This window comes from Sabethes cyaneus, chromosome 3, assembly GCF_943734655.1.
Source record: "Sabethes cyaneus chromosome 3, idSabCyanKW18_F2, whole genome shotgun sequence".
Classification (NCBI taxonomy): Eukaryota; Metazoa; Arthropoda; class Insecta; order Diptera; family Culicidae; genus Sabethes; species Sabethes cyaneus.
Window position 1 is genome coordinate 184,458,936 of NC_071355.1, and position 12,527 is coordinate 184,471,462.

General features: G+C 40.2%; 1 protein-coding gene across 1 annotated transcript in view; it reads left to right on the forward strand.

Annotated features, from left to right (window-relative positions):
• The window catches only part of LOC128744733 (hemicentin-1-like), a 201,632-nt gene extending 189,816 nt beyond the window's left edge, over positions 1–11,816 (forward strand). The window contains exons 5-9 of the mRNA XM_053841935.1: positions 5,975–8,128; positions 8,190–8,555; positions 8,624–8,995; positions 9,070–9,589; positions 9,666–11,816. Coding sequence (XP_053697910.1) covers positions 5,975–8,128; positions 8,190–8,555; positions 8,624–8,995; positions 9,070–9,260 — 3,083 coding nt within the window. The 3' untranslated portion in view covers positions 9,261–9,589; positions 9,666–11,816. The remainder of the gene's footprint in view (positions 1–5,974; positions 8,129–8,189; positions 8,556–8,623; positions 8,996–9,069; positions 9,590–9,665) is intronic.
• Positions 11,817–12,527: the final 711 nt, after the last annotated feature.

Consider the following 12,527-nt stretch of genomic DNA (forward strand, 5'->3'; position numbering starts at 1 on the left):
AATGCTCAGAATAAACCTATTTTCCGATTGTTGGCCTGAACATTTTATGATATGCTCGCTTATATTCATTTGTTGCTCGACATGGATACCATTACGTCCATTACATTCAATATAATTTGATCACATGTAGATCGAATGTTTACTGATCGAATGTAGGTGATTTACAATTATGATTGGCTGTTTTGAACAATGCAAATCTTTTCTGATATTTATATTAGCGAAACTGCAATCTATATTCGATGCACCCGAGTAAAATCGATTATAGAGAAACCGATAACTTTTTGTATTGCAATGATAAAGGAGATATTCAAAATCGTTTCATCCTTCGAATGAAGGAATACCCTTCAAAATATCGACTGTAAACTGAACATAAATATTTTACACGTGACCTGTTCAAAGATACATTAAACAACAAGCAAGATGAAAATTAAATAACCCGAAAAAATGGTCGTCCATACCAGTAGGTACATTGACAAAGTTTTACTAAAGACTGTACTCGAAAAAAAATGCCACACTTTCTTTCGTGCACTATGGTCAAAAGGTTTAGGTGTGTACATTATTTTAGCACCAAACTAATGCATTTAGAGCCGTTAAAATTTGAACGTCCGTCCGTTGGTAATCAACGACTAGACAACAAACGTAACCATATTTCCTTTGAATAAGGCCAAAACCGAAGGCCGAAACGTCAGGCAGTATAAAAAAAGCCGTTTTTGATATAAAGCTGACTGTAAAGCCGAAAATCCACAATATTTGAAGATAACTTTTTTTTGCATGGATAAAAATTGATGAAATTTTGGGTAAAACTAGCTTAGAGTGTAATGTTCATATGTGCAAAATTTCATCTCAATATGTCAAGCCATCTCGACTTCCAAGCAAGAAGTACTTCGACAAAAAATTATTTTGCGCGGTTCTGGTAAATCCAGACTAGTCCCACAGGTGGATCGCAAAATAGTTGGGAATCGACCATTCGACCGTGTTCTGTGTGCCTCCCAGTTGGCCTCGAGGTAAAACGCTGGTCTATTAAGCCAGTCGTCGTATGTTCGAATCTCGGCTGGGAGAGGCTGTTAGAGTCAATAGGATCGTAGCACTGACCCCGCACTGTCCTGTATTCTAACAGTTGGTTGCGAAGCCTGTCGTATAAAAACAGAAGGTAAAATTTCGATAACGGAATTCGCACCCAGGTTTTGCTTTGCCGTGTTCTGTATGGTAAAATCGTTTAAGGAGACTCAGACGACCCAACGACGAGTTGATAGTGGAAGAAAAGCGAAGACGATTGACCCCGTGAAGGCAAAGAAGATGAGGGATTACTTTAAGCACAATTCGAACCTTTCGATTCGGGACGTAGCCCGAAAAGTCTATTTTTCCGTCTTATTCGTTCACCAGACAATGAAGCGGACCGGACTTCATGTCGTCAAGGTAAGGAAGGCGCTTAACCGAACTGATAAACAGAATACGATGGCCAAATCCCGCACCAGGAAGCTGTACCGCGAGACGAACATTAAAGCGGATCCCCGGCCTGATTTTTTTCGTCAGCAAGTCCCGCCTGGATGTTCCGGAAGAAAAAGGTTGATAAATTTGGCAAGAAGTAGGGTTTATTTCTAATTCCCGTCGTAGTAAGTAAAGCTATTCTCATTTTCATCATTTGTTGGATGGATTTAATGAATACTCCAGAAGTCCTTGTGCTGATTTGACTAAAACACAAAAGCGATTATTTAAGCATATTATTGAAATTAGCAACTGACTTTCTCAGCAAGCACCAAATCGTACATCAATAACCGAAAATTATCGTAAATAACTCTCAACAAATTCGGAGTCGTAACTAAAGCTTAATAAAGTCCGCCAGTCGTATATAATGATAATAGCTGACATACATACGATATTCAGTACAGAATCGTAAAGCAGTACGGTGCGGGTCGGGCTTAATCGCATATTGTCGTATATAATTACTTATATCGATGACATGCGTATGTTTATTCCTCATCACGTATATCGCCTCCAAAATAGCACGGATATGCCAATTTTGCGCATCAAATACGATTTAATAGCATGTATATATGTACGTAATGCTGATTTTTAACTTTTATATACACATAAAAATGCTAGTTGGGTTATTTTTTTAAATTCGTCGTACCGTTTTAAAATCCGTTCATCAAAATTTTTCATCGGCCGAACTAAAAATCACAACAATGTTTTCGAAGCTAACGCGCATGTATTTGTGTAGGACGGCATGACAAATGTTATTCTGCAAAATTTCTGCAGGTCAGGCAAGTTTTCATGGCTGTAGAATATCGACAATGCCTTGCTTGAGTTATACTCATTTATGAATGACGGAAATTAGAACGATTAGTCGGCATTTTCTTCTTCGTCACACGAAAAAACGTTGGAAATTTGGCTGGTAGGATTACTTTAATGATAAAAAGCATTTAAATAGATCTCAGCTCACTTTGATTGATCACGTATTATAGACAACAAACTAAAATATTAGGGAATAACTACTTTTGCATTGTGTGTCATAAAAATGCTGATATTTTTAATAACTTGTGTTAGATAGGACGGGAATAGGCAATTACGACGGAGCAGCAACATATCCTACTTGGTGTGGCAGGCGATCTGTGGGTGCGACAAATTCAGCAAGCCGTATATAACGACCATGAACAGCTAAATATACAGTGGACCCCCGTTCGTTTGAACGATTCCTCATGCAAACTAATGGGGTTACTTTTTAATTTGAACAACTGGTAACCCGAAATATGCTAAAACCACTGTGACCTGGCCGCCCTGCTCTTTGTTATTGTTTTGGTGGTTTGTTTTAGTCGGCAGTTGCAAGTGCGAATATTGCATTTTCTGATAGAATTTCTATCTTAATCGTTAGGAAAACCAAATGTGAAACCGATTAAACACGCTAGGTCAGTACAAACAAATCGTGTTTATGTGCATTGTCTGCATAAACAAATGATGTTATGTTGAGAATGACATTTGAACCATTTTTAATTTGCACGTCGTGCAAACCAGCGGGGTTCAGATTAAAAAGTGTTCAGATTAAAAATGGTCAAACGATCGGGGGTCCACGGTATAAAGAAGAATGCCTCCAGAAGCGCCTGCAGTCCCTCCGATGCACAATGATCCAAAAGGATGAAAAGTGGAACTTTTTTCCTAGCGTCTTTTGCTTTCATTTTATCATTTATAGTCTTCAGCACTTTTGTTCGTATGAATATTTCTCTTAATTTAAAACTGTCAAAAGTTGGTCATTGCTTACTGTTAAGAAAATAAAAAAAAAACTTTTCTGTGTTACGAAATATAGACATAGTTTCTTCGGCAAAGCTGTAAATAATGTAAAAAAAAGCAACTTTGCTGAAGAAATAAAATTTCTACCTTTATCGAGTGCTGAACTATAGGGCATATTCTTTAAAATTTCTTTAAAATTTGGTTTTTCATTCTTAGCTTTTGTCAGTTGCATTTTACAAAAACACATTGTTTTAGGAAATTATCGAAGCACTCAAAATACAAGTTTTTGCAGAAGACCGCAAATCTCTGGGACTTTTACTTTGTAAGTTATCATATATACAACCTTTAAATTTCCATATCTTCACGAGCCTATGGGATAAAATGGGGCAAGTGGATTTATGAAATCAGTGCTTCATCTTAAAGCTTAAGTCAAGTACTATAAACTTGTATGGGTTCTGCTTGTCCCCAACCACCCAAATGAGAGTCCGGCATGCATACGTTTTATGTGTTTTGCGTTCACAATACAATACACGCCTCAATACACGTCTATTCTTTTGTGTTAGTAGATAAACACATGGTTTCTTCGGCAAAGTTATAGAAAATATAAAGGCAAACAACTTTGCCCAAGAAATGACATTTCAATCTCTATCGAGCGCAGAGCTATAGACCATTTTCCTTGGAAATTCTTTAAGAATAAGTTTTTCATACTTAGCTTATGTTAGTTGCATTTTACAAGCATTTTACAAGAATATATGACCCCAGGCGATTATTGAAAGACTTAAAATACACGTTTTTGCAGAAAATTGCAAATCTCTAGGACCTTTCCTTACAAAGTTATCGCTTTTGGCTCGTGACGTTAAGGAAAAATAAAGCTTAAATAGCGATAACTGTGTAAGGAAAGGTCCTAGAGATTGGAAACCATCTTCAAAACAAGTGTTTTGAGTCCTTCAATAATCGCCTGAAACCATATATTCTTGTAAAATGCAACCAATATACGCTAAGTATGAAAAACTTATTTTTAAAGAATTTCTAAAGAAAATGCTCTATAACTCTGCACTAGATAAACGTAGAAATGGTAATTCTTTAGCAAAGTTGTTTGCCTTTATATTTTCTATAACTTTTTCGAAGAAACAATGTGTCTACTAAACCAAAAAAATGGACGTATATCGAGCCTTTAGCGAACGCGAAACACATAAAACGTATGCTTGCCGGACGCTCATTTGGGTGGTTGGGGACAATCGGAACCCATACAAGTTTATAGTACTTGACTTAAGCTGTAAGATGAAGCGCTGATTTGAGAAATTTGCTTGCCCCATTTTACCCCATAGGCTCGTGAAGCTATGGAAATTTAAAGCTTGAATATGCGACAACTTAGCTAGTAAAGGTCCAAAAGATTTGCGGTCTTCTGCAAAAACGTGTATTTGGAGTGCTTCGATAATTGCCTAGAACATTGTATTCTTGTAAAATGCAACTAACAAAAGCTAAGTATGAAAAAACCAATTTTTAAAGAAGTTTTAAAGAATATGTCCTATAGTTCAGCACTCGATAAAGATATAAATTTTATTTCTTCAGCAAAGTTACTTGTTTTTACATTGTTTACAACTTTGTCAAAGAAACTATGTCTAGATTGCGTAACACAAAAAAGTTATGTTTTTATTTTCTTAATAGAAAGCGATGACTAGCTTTTGACAGTTTTAGATTAAGGGGGATACTCAACTCATACGAACAAAAGTGCTGAAAACCATAAACGATAAAATGATAACAATACACACAGGAAAAAAGTTCCACTTTTCGCGCTTTTGGATTACTGTACAATGCCACGAAGGTTTGTTTTGGTCGGATCTGACATTATTGCAATACGCAAAACCGGTGGTGGTACGGAGCCAACGATGTTGGTTTAGTGCCGAAGGAGGCAAATCCACCAAACTCGCCAGAGCTTCGTCCAATAGAAAAATTTTGGGCGATTGTGAAGGGCAAGCTCAGGAAAACAGGGAAGGTCTTCATAAACGACCAGGATTTGAAAAAAAGAGTGCATGAAAGTGTGTTAGAAAGACGGCGTAAATGTTGCACAGGATTAGATGGGTAGCGTTAAGTCCAAGGTGCGGGCAGCCTCGGAGAGGAGGTTGAATAACTTGCAAATAACTTTGCAAGTAAAGACATTACATCTCCCCAATAATGGACGCAAAATGAGGCTTGAGTGTAACCAAGAAATATTTATTAGAATATTTTTAAATACATAAATAATGTTTTGGAGTATAACAATAACAATAAAACACTGATGCTGTTGTTGATATTGTTTTGACAGTGGAGTGGAGAGTGCTTAGTCCCAACAAAAAATTCCTGCAACTTTTACACCAATTTAGTGCGTAGGTCTGCGTAGGTCGAATCACCCGATTTTGTTTCCAATGAATCGGCTAATTGTTGCAAGAACGGTTTATGAGTTGTCGACTGAAGCGAACTATATTGGAAATTAAGGTGATGGAATTAAACCTAATTTTCAATACAAGACAGACAAATTTCCCTAGGCGCATGAAACGGTGTTGCCACCTTCAAAGTATTGTTCTATTTGTGACGCTGAATAGGATTTTTTTAAAGAGTACAAAAGTACAATTCTTTTTTTCGAGCACAACAAAACTATTTTTCGAACTTTTTAGTTCATATCATATAAATAAAACATTGCCCATTTCACTTGTCGTTCGTCTTTACTAATTTTCAATTTTCGTGTTTTTTTTCTTTTCCTACCTTACAGACTTCCCGCGCGTTGACATCGGACCGGAAAACCCTCTGAGTGTCGAACGTGACCAGACGGCCAAGCTGGAATGCAACGTGGATGCCAAACCGAAACCGGAACGTGTGCAGTGGACTCGCAACGGACGGTTCATTTCGTCCCATACGGTACACACCATCCATCGGGTTTCGCTGCAGGATGCCGGGAAGTACGCTTGCTCGGCCGACAATGGACTCGGCAAGGTGGGCGAGCAGGAAATTGCGCTGAATGTCCTCTATCCACCGATCGTGCACGTCGAATCGAAGACGAAGGAAGCGGAAGAGAAGGAAATGGTTCAGATTAAGTGTAACGTAACGGCGAATCCTCCGCCGGTAACGATCGAGTGGCTGAAGGAGGGTGAGATGGAATTCCGTCAAATTGGTGAAACGCTGACGTTGCGTGATGTGCGAGCTGAAGATGCTGGGACTTATGTCTGCAGGGGTATAAATATTATGAAACCGTACGGTGGAAAAACTTTGGAACGAGAGGGTAACGCCTCGATTGCTTTGCTTGTACGGCATCGTCCCGGACAGTCAGTGATTACTCCGGAGAAACCGGTGGTTCACGTTGGGAATAGTGTTAGCCTGATGTGTAAGGCTGATCCCCCTGGTTGGCCGCTAGCTCAGTACCGTTGGTATCGGGATGTCGGAGGGGAAATTTCAACTACCGTGATTGCTCAGGGTGCTCAGTATCTGATTCCGAAAGCCGGGCTGCAAAGCGAGGGCAAGTACTATTGTCATGCTGGAAATGATCTCGGAAACGGTGGAATGGCTAGTGCGACTTTGGAGGTACATCAACCTCCGCAATTTTTGGCCAAGCTGCAGTCCAATATGATTCGTCGAGCTGGCGAAACTGATTTTACGGTTACGTGCAGTGCCAAGGGTAAACCTGAGCCCACAATTACGTGGTTGAAGGATGACATAGAAATTACCCCCGATTTGCACATGTTCGATGTGAAGACGAACGTTGCGAAGGGTCCTAATGGTATGGTCACGGTGCAAAGTATGCTTAGATTTGCCGGAAAGGTGCGTTCTAATGGGAATGATCTTATGTCCGGGGATCGCGGTCAGTACACTTGCTTGTATGAAAATGAGGTTAATAAGGCCAACTCTACCATGCACTTGAAGATTGAACATGAACCGATTGTTTTACATCAGTATAATAAAGTGGCCAACGATATTAAGGAAACTGCCGAAGTTGTGTGCAAGGTTCAATCGTATCCCAAACCCGAGTTTTTGTGGCAATTTGGAAGCAATACAGCTCCGCTGAGTAACAGCGATCATTACGAAATCGGATCTTCATCGGACAGCAACGACGTCTACATGAGTGTGCTAAAGATTAATAACTTGCGCCATCAAGATTATGGGGACTATCACTGTCGTGTTTCGAACGCACTGAATACCATCCATGTGCCAATCCGGCTGCAACCGAAGGGTCCACCGGAGAAGCCAACGAAGCTGAAAGCTGTAGAACTTGGTCCGAATTATGTCGTACTCTCCTGGACGCCCGGCTTTGATGGAGGCCTTACCAATACGAAATACTTCGTTTCCTATCGTAAAATTGTAATTCCGAACGAAAGTCTCGTTACCGACGAATGTGCCGTTGTTTCTGCTAGCGGAGCCGAATGGATGGAGTTCGACTGCCAACGGGAAGTTCCCTGTTCCATTACTCCCCTTGATCATCACCAGAGTTACGTGTTTAAGGTGAAAGCTCTGAACACCAAGGGAGTTTCGGAGCATTCCAACGAAATCAGTGCCACGACAAAGGTAGAGAAAGTGCCCGTTCCTCAGCAGGCTTCGTTCGATCCGGAAACGCGCATTCTTGCTCTGAGCGTTGGACCCACGTGCCTTTCGATGATCGCCATCGTGGAGTCGGTGATTTACGGTGATACACCAATGGCGGCTTGGCACATTATCGAGACTATCGAACTGCAGGTCAATGGACACGAACCGACCTATAAGGAGCGAAAGATCGAACACTTCGTAGCCAACAGGAGAAATAATGGACGGTCGCTTGGAAACGGGTTGGAGGACATTCCGCTGCCAGCGTTGGAGGATGAGCTGAACCCGAGAGTGCGAGTTAAGTTGTGTTTGAAGATTAATCACGAGTACTGTGGAGAATATGTTGAAGCTGATAGTGAGTATTATAAACAAGTTGGTTTGTCTGATGGAGGAGACTAAATTGTTGTTTTTTTCAGTTGGACCATCACTAATTCAGGAGGCGTCCTTCGTAGAACTGCATACTCTGATCGGTATCGGTGTATCTTGCATTGTTGCGGGTATTTTCGTCGTTCTGCTACTGTTGTTCTGTCGCTGTAAGCGTAAGCAATCGAAGGAAACGGCCAAAGCCAAGGAATATGACATCGATTCGATTCACCCGTCGATTGTGGCTCAGCAAAATCAAGCTCCTCCACCATACTATTCAGCCAGCAGCCTGGAAAATAAAGCTCTGGAACACTCGATGGATTTGGCAATGGACCAGAATGCAGCGTTGTACGCTAGTCAACAGACTTACGGATATCACCAGCAGAACGCCATGATGCCGCAAGTTCCGCAGAATGACTGTAAGTACAATTTTTTTTTGTTTTTAAGAAGTTATTTTACTAAGTTCAATTTTTTCTTCGTTTAACAGGGTCCAACATGGGTTATGTCGAAAATTCGTACTCAAACTCTAATAACGGTGGAAGCGTAAACTCCCAGGACTCGATTTGGCAGCTGAAAATGTCAGCCGCTGCGTCCAATTCGGCCAATATGATACCACAGCACAACTACATGGACCAGCCACTCCAGCAAAACTACGGATATGACCCGATGACACACGGAGGCTACGGAGCGGTTGATGATTATGCTCCCTACCCGCACTTGATGACTACAGCCAGCCAGCACGGAGGCGATGACTATCACCATAATATGCGCAACAGCCAGAACCCGTCCCGTCAAGACTACTGCAGCGATCCGTACGCTTCGGTGCACAAACCGAAGAAAAGGATGGACCAGCATATGGGTAAGTCAATTGCTCTGGAATTCTGGGTAAAGCAGCGAAGTCTAAAACTCTTTTTCTTCCTCTGCTTCTTACAGATTTTGTTGCCGAATCTCCGTACCACGATGTTAGTGGCTTGCCAGACCCGTACATGGAACAGGATGAAGTCAAATCACCCGGTCCGAATCAGCACCTCTCGATGAGCTACGACGACGCCCTGGCCCTGGAAAGTGGCTACTCCACACCGAACTCCCGCAATCGACGAGTGATACACGAAATTGTCGTGTAGACGAGCAGCAACAGCAGCAGCAGCAGCCACAATCAAGGAACGACGAAAAGGAACAACTTTTAAGGAACAAATGCGAGCAAAACAAACAACGAAACATTTTAAAGCCAACTTAAGAATACGCGCAAAATTTACGTTAAAGTACGCAGATGGCAGCATAGTTCAAATTGACAACGTAGAAAGAGAGAGCAAATATTATAACAATAGTGCCGTTAAAAGTGAAACGACAGAGTTTATATCTAAATACCTAGTAAAAACAAACAAAAAAAACGATCATCTGGACGGGAGGCTTCAGCCCGAGGGGCTTATTTGATCTCAAATAACTCTTTCTGGTAAGTTTAGGTTTTCATTGGAAAGACACGCTTCGTACTAACATTTCCATTGTTTTTTTTTTGTTTTTTTTTCCAGAGGCAATCGCTGGATGGTTTGGCCAAACTGTGATTGTAAATATATCCTTAAGCCTAATGGTAGGGTTGGAGCAGCAGTTATTTGTTTTAATGTGAAGCTCTGATTTTAATTAATGAAAGAATGGAAGAAAAAAAACTAGGCATAGTAAACCGTGCTCAGAAGGAATTATCTACAATACAATATTTTATGGTAAATCGAACAATAGAGGAAAAACAAAATACGCACGATCGTCCTGAGCCGACGAAAGCAAGTGACTTAAATGACAACGAAATGTAATCTCATAAAAAAGTGCATGCCTAACCGAATGTGCCATTCTTTGTCATACTTTAGCAATGATCGACACTCACTGGATTGCATGACGACGGAACAGAATTAAGTGCTTATTTTTACGAAGATTTAGTACGAATGGCTCGAATATAACAAAAAAAATGTATGAGATTATTTTCAATCTGAACAGGAAGGGAAAATAAGTTTGTGTATAGCTACAAGTTGATTCTTTTAGAGAATGAATCGTCAAAGTCGAATAGTTAAAGCCTATCGAGTAATAGATAAGCAAATTGGTTTTATATTTAGATAAGGCGTTATGGTGCCATTCACAATTCATTTCAAACATCGTCGCACGTGGTTGCACACCGTTTGACGACGAGCTTGGTTCGAAACGAATTATGATGAATCTTCCACCTGAATATTCATACAAATTGCGTGACACATGACAATAATTAACTTAAGATGACATTTTTTTAAGCAACTCATTTTTTTTGTTTCATACTTATCCTTCTGTTCTTCTTATTCTATTACTTCGAATCAAATTCAACGACGTAGGTACAAAGTAACAAAGCTAGCGTCCGTAGTTCTATTCAGAGTAGCGAATAATTTTGTAAAAAGCAAACTACACCGGAGAAGACGCAAACTTTGCTTAATTTATTATCAAAATTTAAATCCTTTAGAAGAAGAAAAAACGACACGACCTGTCATCGGTCAACCGGACACCCTTACGAGGTGTCGCCGTCCGCGTTCAATATTCATCCTGCCCTATTACTACTTCAGCAGTGTGCGGAACACTCTAAAACTGCTCACTTTGGTGAGATATTATTAAACGTATGTAAAATGTAAATTAGTTCACTTCGCGCGGCACGCGTCCGCGTCCACGCCTTCTGTCATTCTACTTTCCAAGTCCGTAACTTTTGCTTCCCTCCGTTAGTTCTTAGAATAATGAAAAAAATACACTCGTTTTTAAGTTAGTAAGTTTACCTACACACTTCTCCAATCTTCTACAAACAAGGCAGAGCAGTGAGCTGCAGTTAGTTAGAAAACAGACCGAACAGAGAAAAAGTTAGGCGAGAAACGAGTAATTAAAAACTTGTACATACTGAAAATCGAGCGAACGCGAAAACCGAAGCTGCTGAGTTTTCCCTGTAAAATAGTGAAAGAAAAATAAGCGTTCATTACAGTTGCAAAATGTCCCACCTGCCACATCCGCTTCTCACTCACACCACACCGTTTCGAATTCCGACGGACTGTGCAGACTGGACTAATCGTTTCGTTAGCAGCCCCCCGCCGCCCTCTTGTTGCGACAACCGGAAGTGGTCAGGAGGCTTCACAAAAGCTGGCGACAACCGTCCGGATTCGGTCGTCGGCGTCACCGTCGCCGTCGTCGTCAACCGAGCGAGGGGTAGCGGCTAGGACGTTGATGAAAATGTCATCAACTTTGCTGGCTGGCTGGTGTGCAATGCGATAAAACCAGTTCAGTTCAGTCCAGTCCAGTTGAAATAGCTAAAGTTTCAAGCAATTTCTTAAAACATTAATTCAAAGTTTGTTAACGAAATGAAGTTTTGTTTTTGAGTAGAGGCAACGAGAAAATAACCGGTACTTACACTACGACGAAAGCAAAGCAAATGGGAAACTTCTCTCAGTACCAATTACGGAAAAACTCGGGCTCTCTCACTTGCAACGCCCAAACAGCAATAGTGCCTAGAACAAAAAAAATAATAATAATATGTTTAATCGGAGGCAGGAAACTTTTCCTCTTCCACGTTATTGCTAGAACGAGTTTCGTGTAAATATTGACTGAAATTATTTTTACTTTAAGAGGATCTACTTATTTTTTAGTACATTTTGTAAGTAATTAATTAGTTGCTAGGTTAACTTTTTCGATGGTAATATAACGATAAATTTTATACAAATAGACGTGCTCTGTGAAAATCCGAAAATTGGCATGAAAAACTTCAACTTTTCAGTTGGTTGGGGGCTGGTAAAAACACAAAACAATAATTGGCTTGTGTATCGATCTGGATAGGTTTTTTCGTTTCACTAGAAAATGTGTAGGGGAAGGGCAGTAAAGACGGACACTGCGGGAAAGACGGACACTTATCATATTTCATAAACAATAATTTTTTGAAGCAAACCAATGATGGGAAATGTTTCTATCGACTGAATAAACACTTTTGAATTAAACTGCCGATTTCTAGCAGCGCAGCTGTCAAATTTATAAGCAAAACAAAGAAAAAATGCCTAAATACGCTAACCGATGTAATTTTGTGTGTGAAGAAAATAGCTGGTAAATCGTTAAAAAGCAATACTTTCGTGCTATATCGACGACATTACGTTAGTTTGACCCTTCCCTGAATGTCCATTGGAAATCTAGTGAATTTTTGAATATTCAGTAAAAAGTTATTAAAGTATGAAAAAATGGTATCCAAGTCGGGCAAGACGGACACCCGAAGGTAGGGAAAGACGGACACAAAGATTCCGTATTCATTTTGCCTAACAACGATTTCAATTACAAATACTTGCATGTAAAAGTATCCAGAAGTCATTTAACAGTTGGAATAGGCCAACTTTTAGAAACGATTAATTCATCAC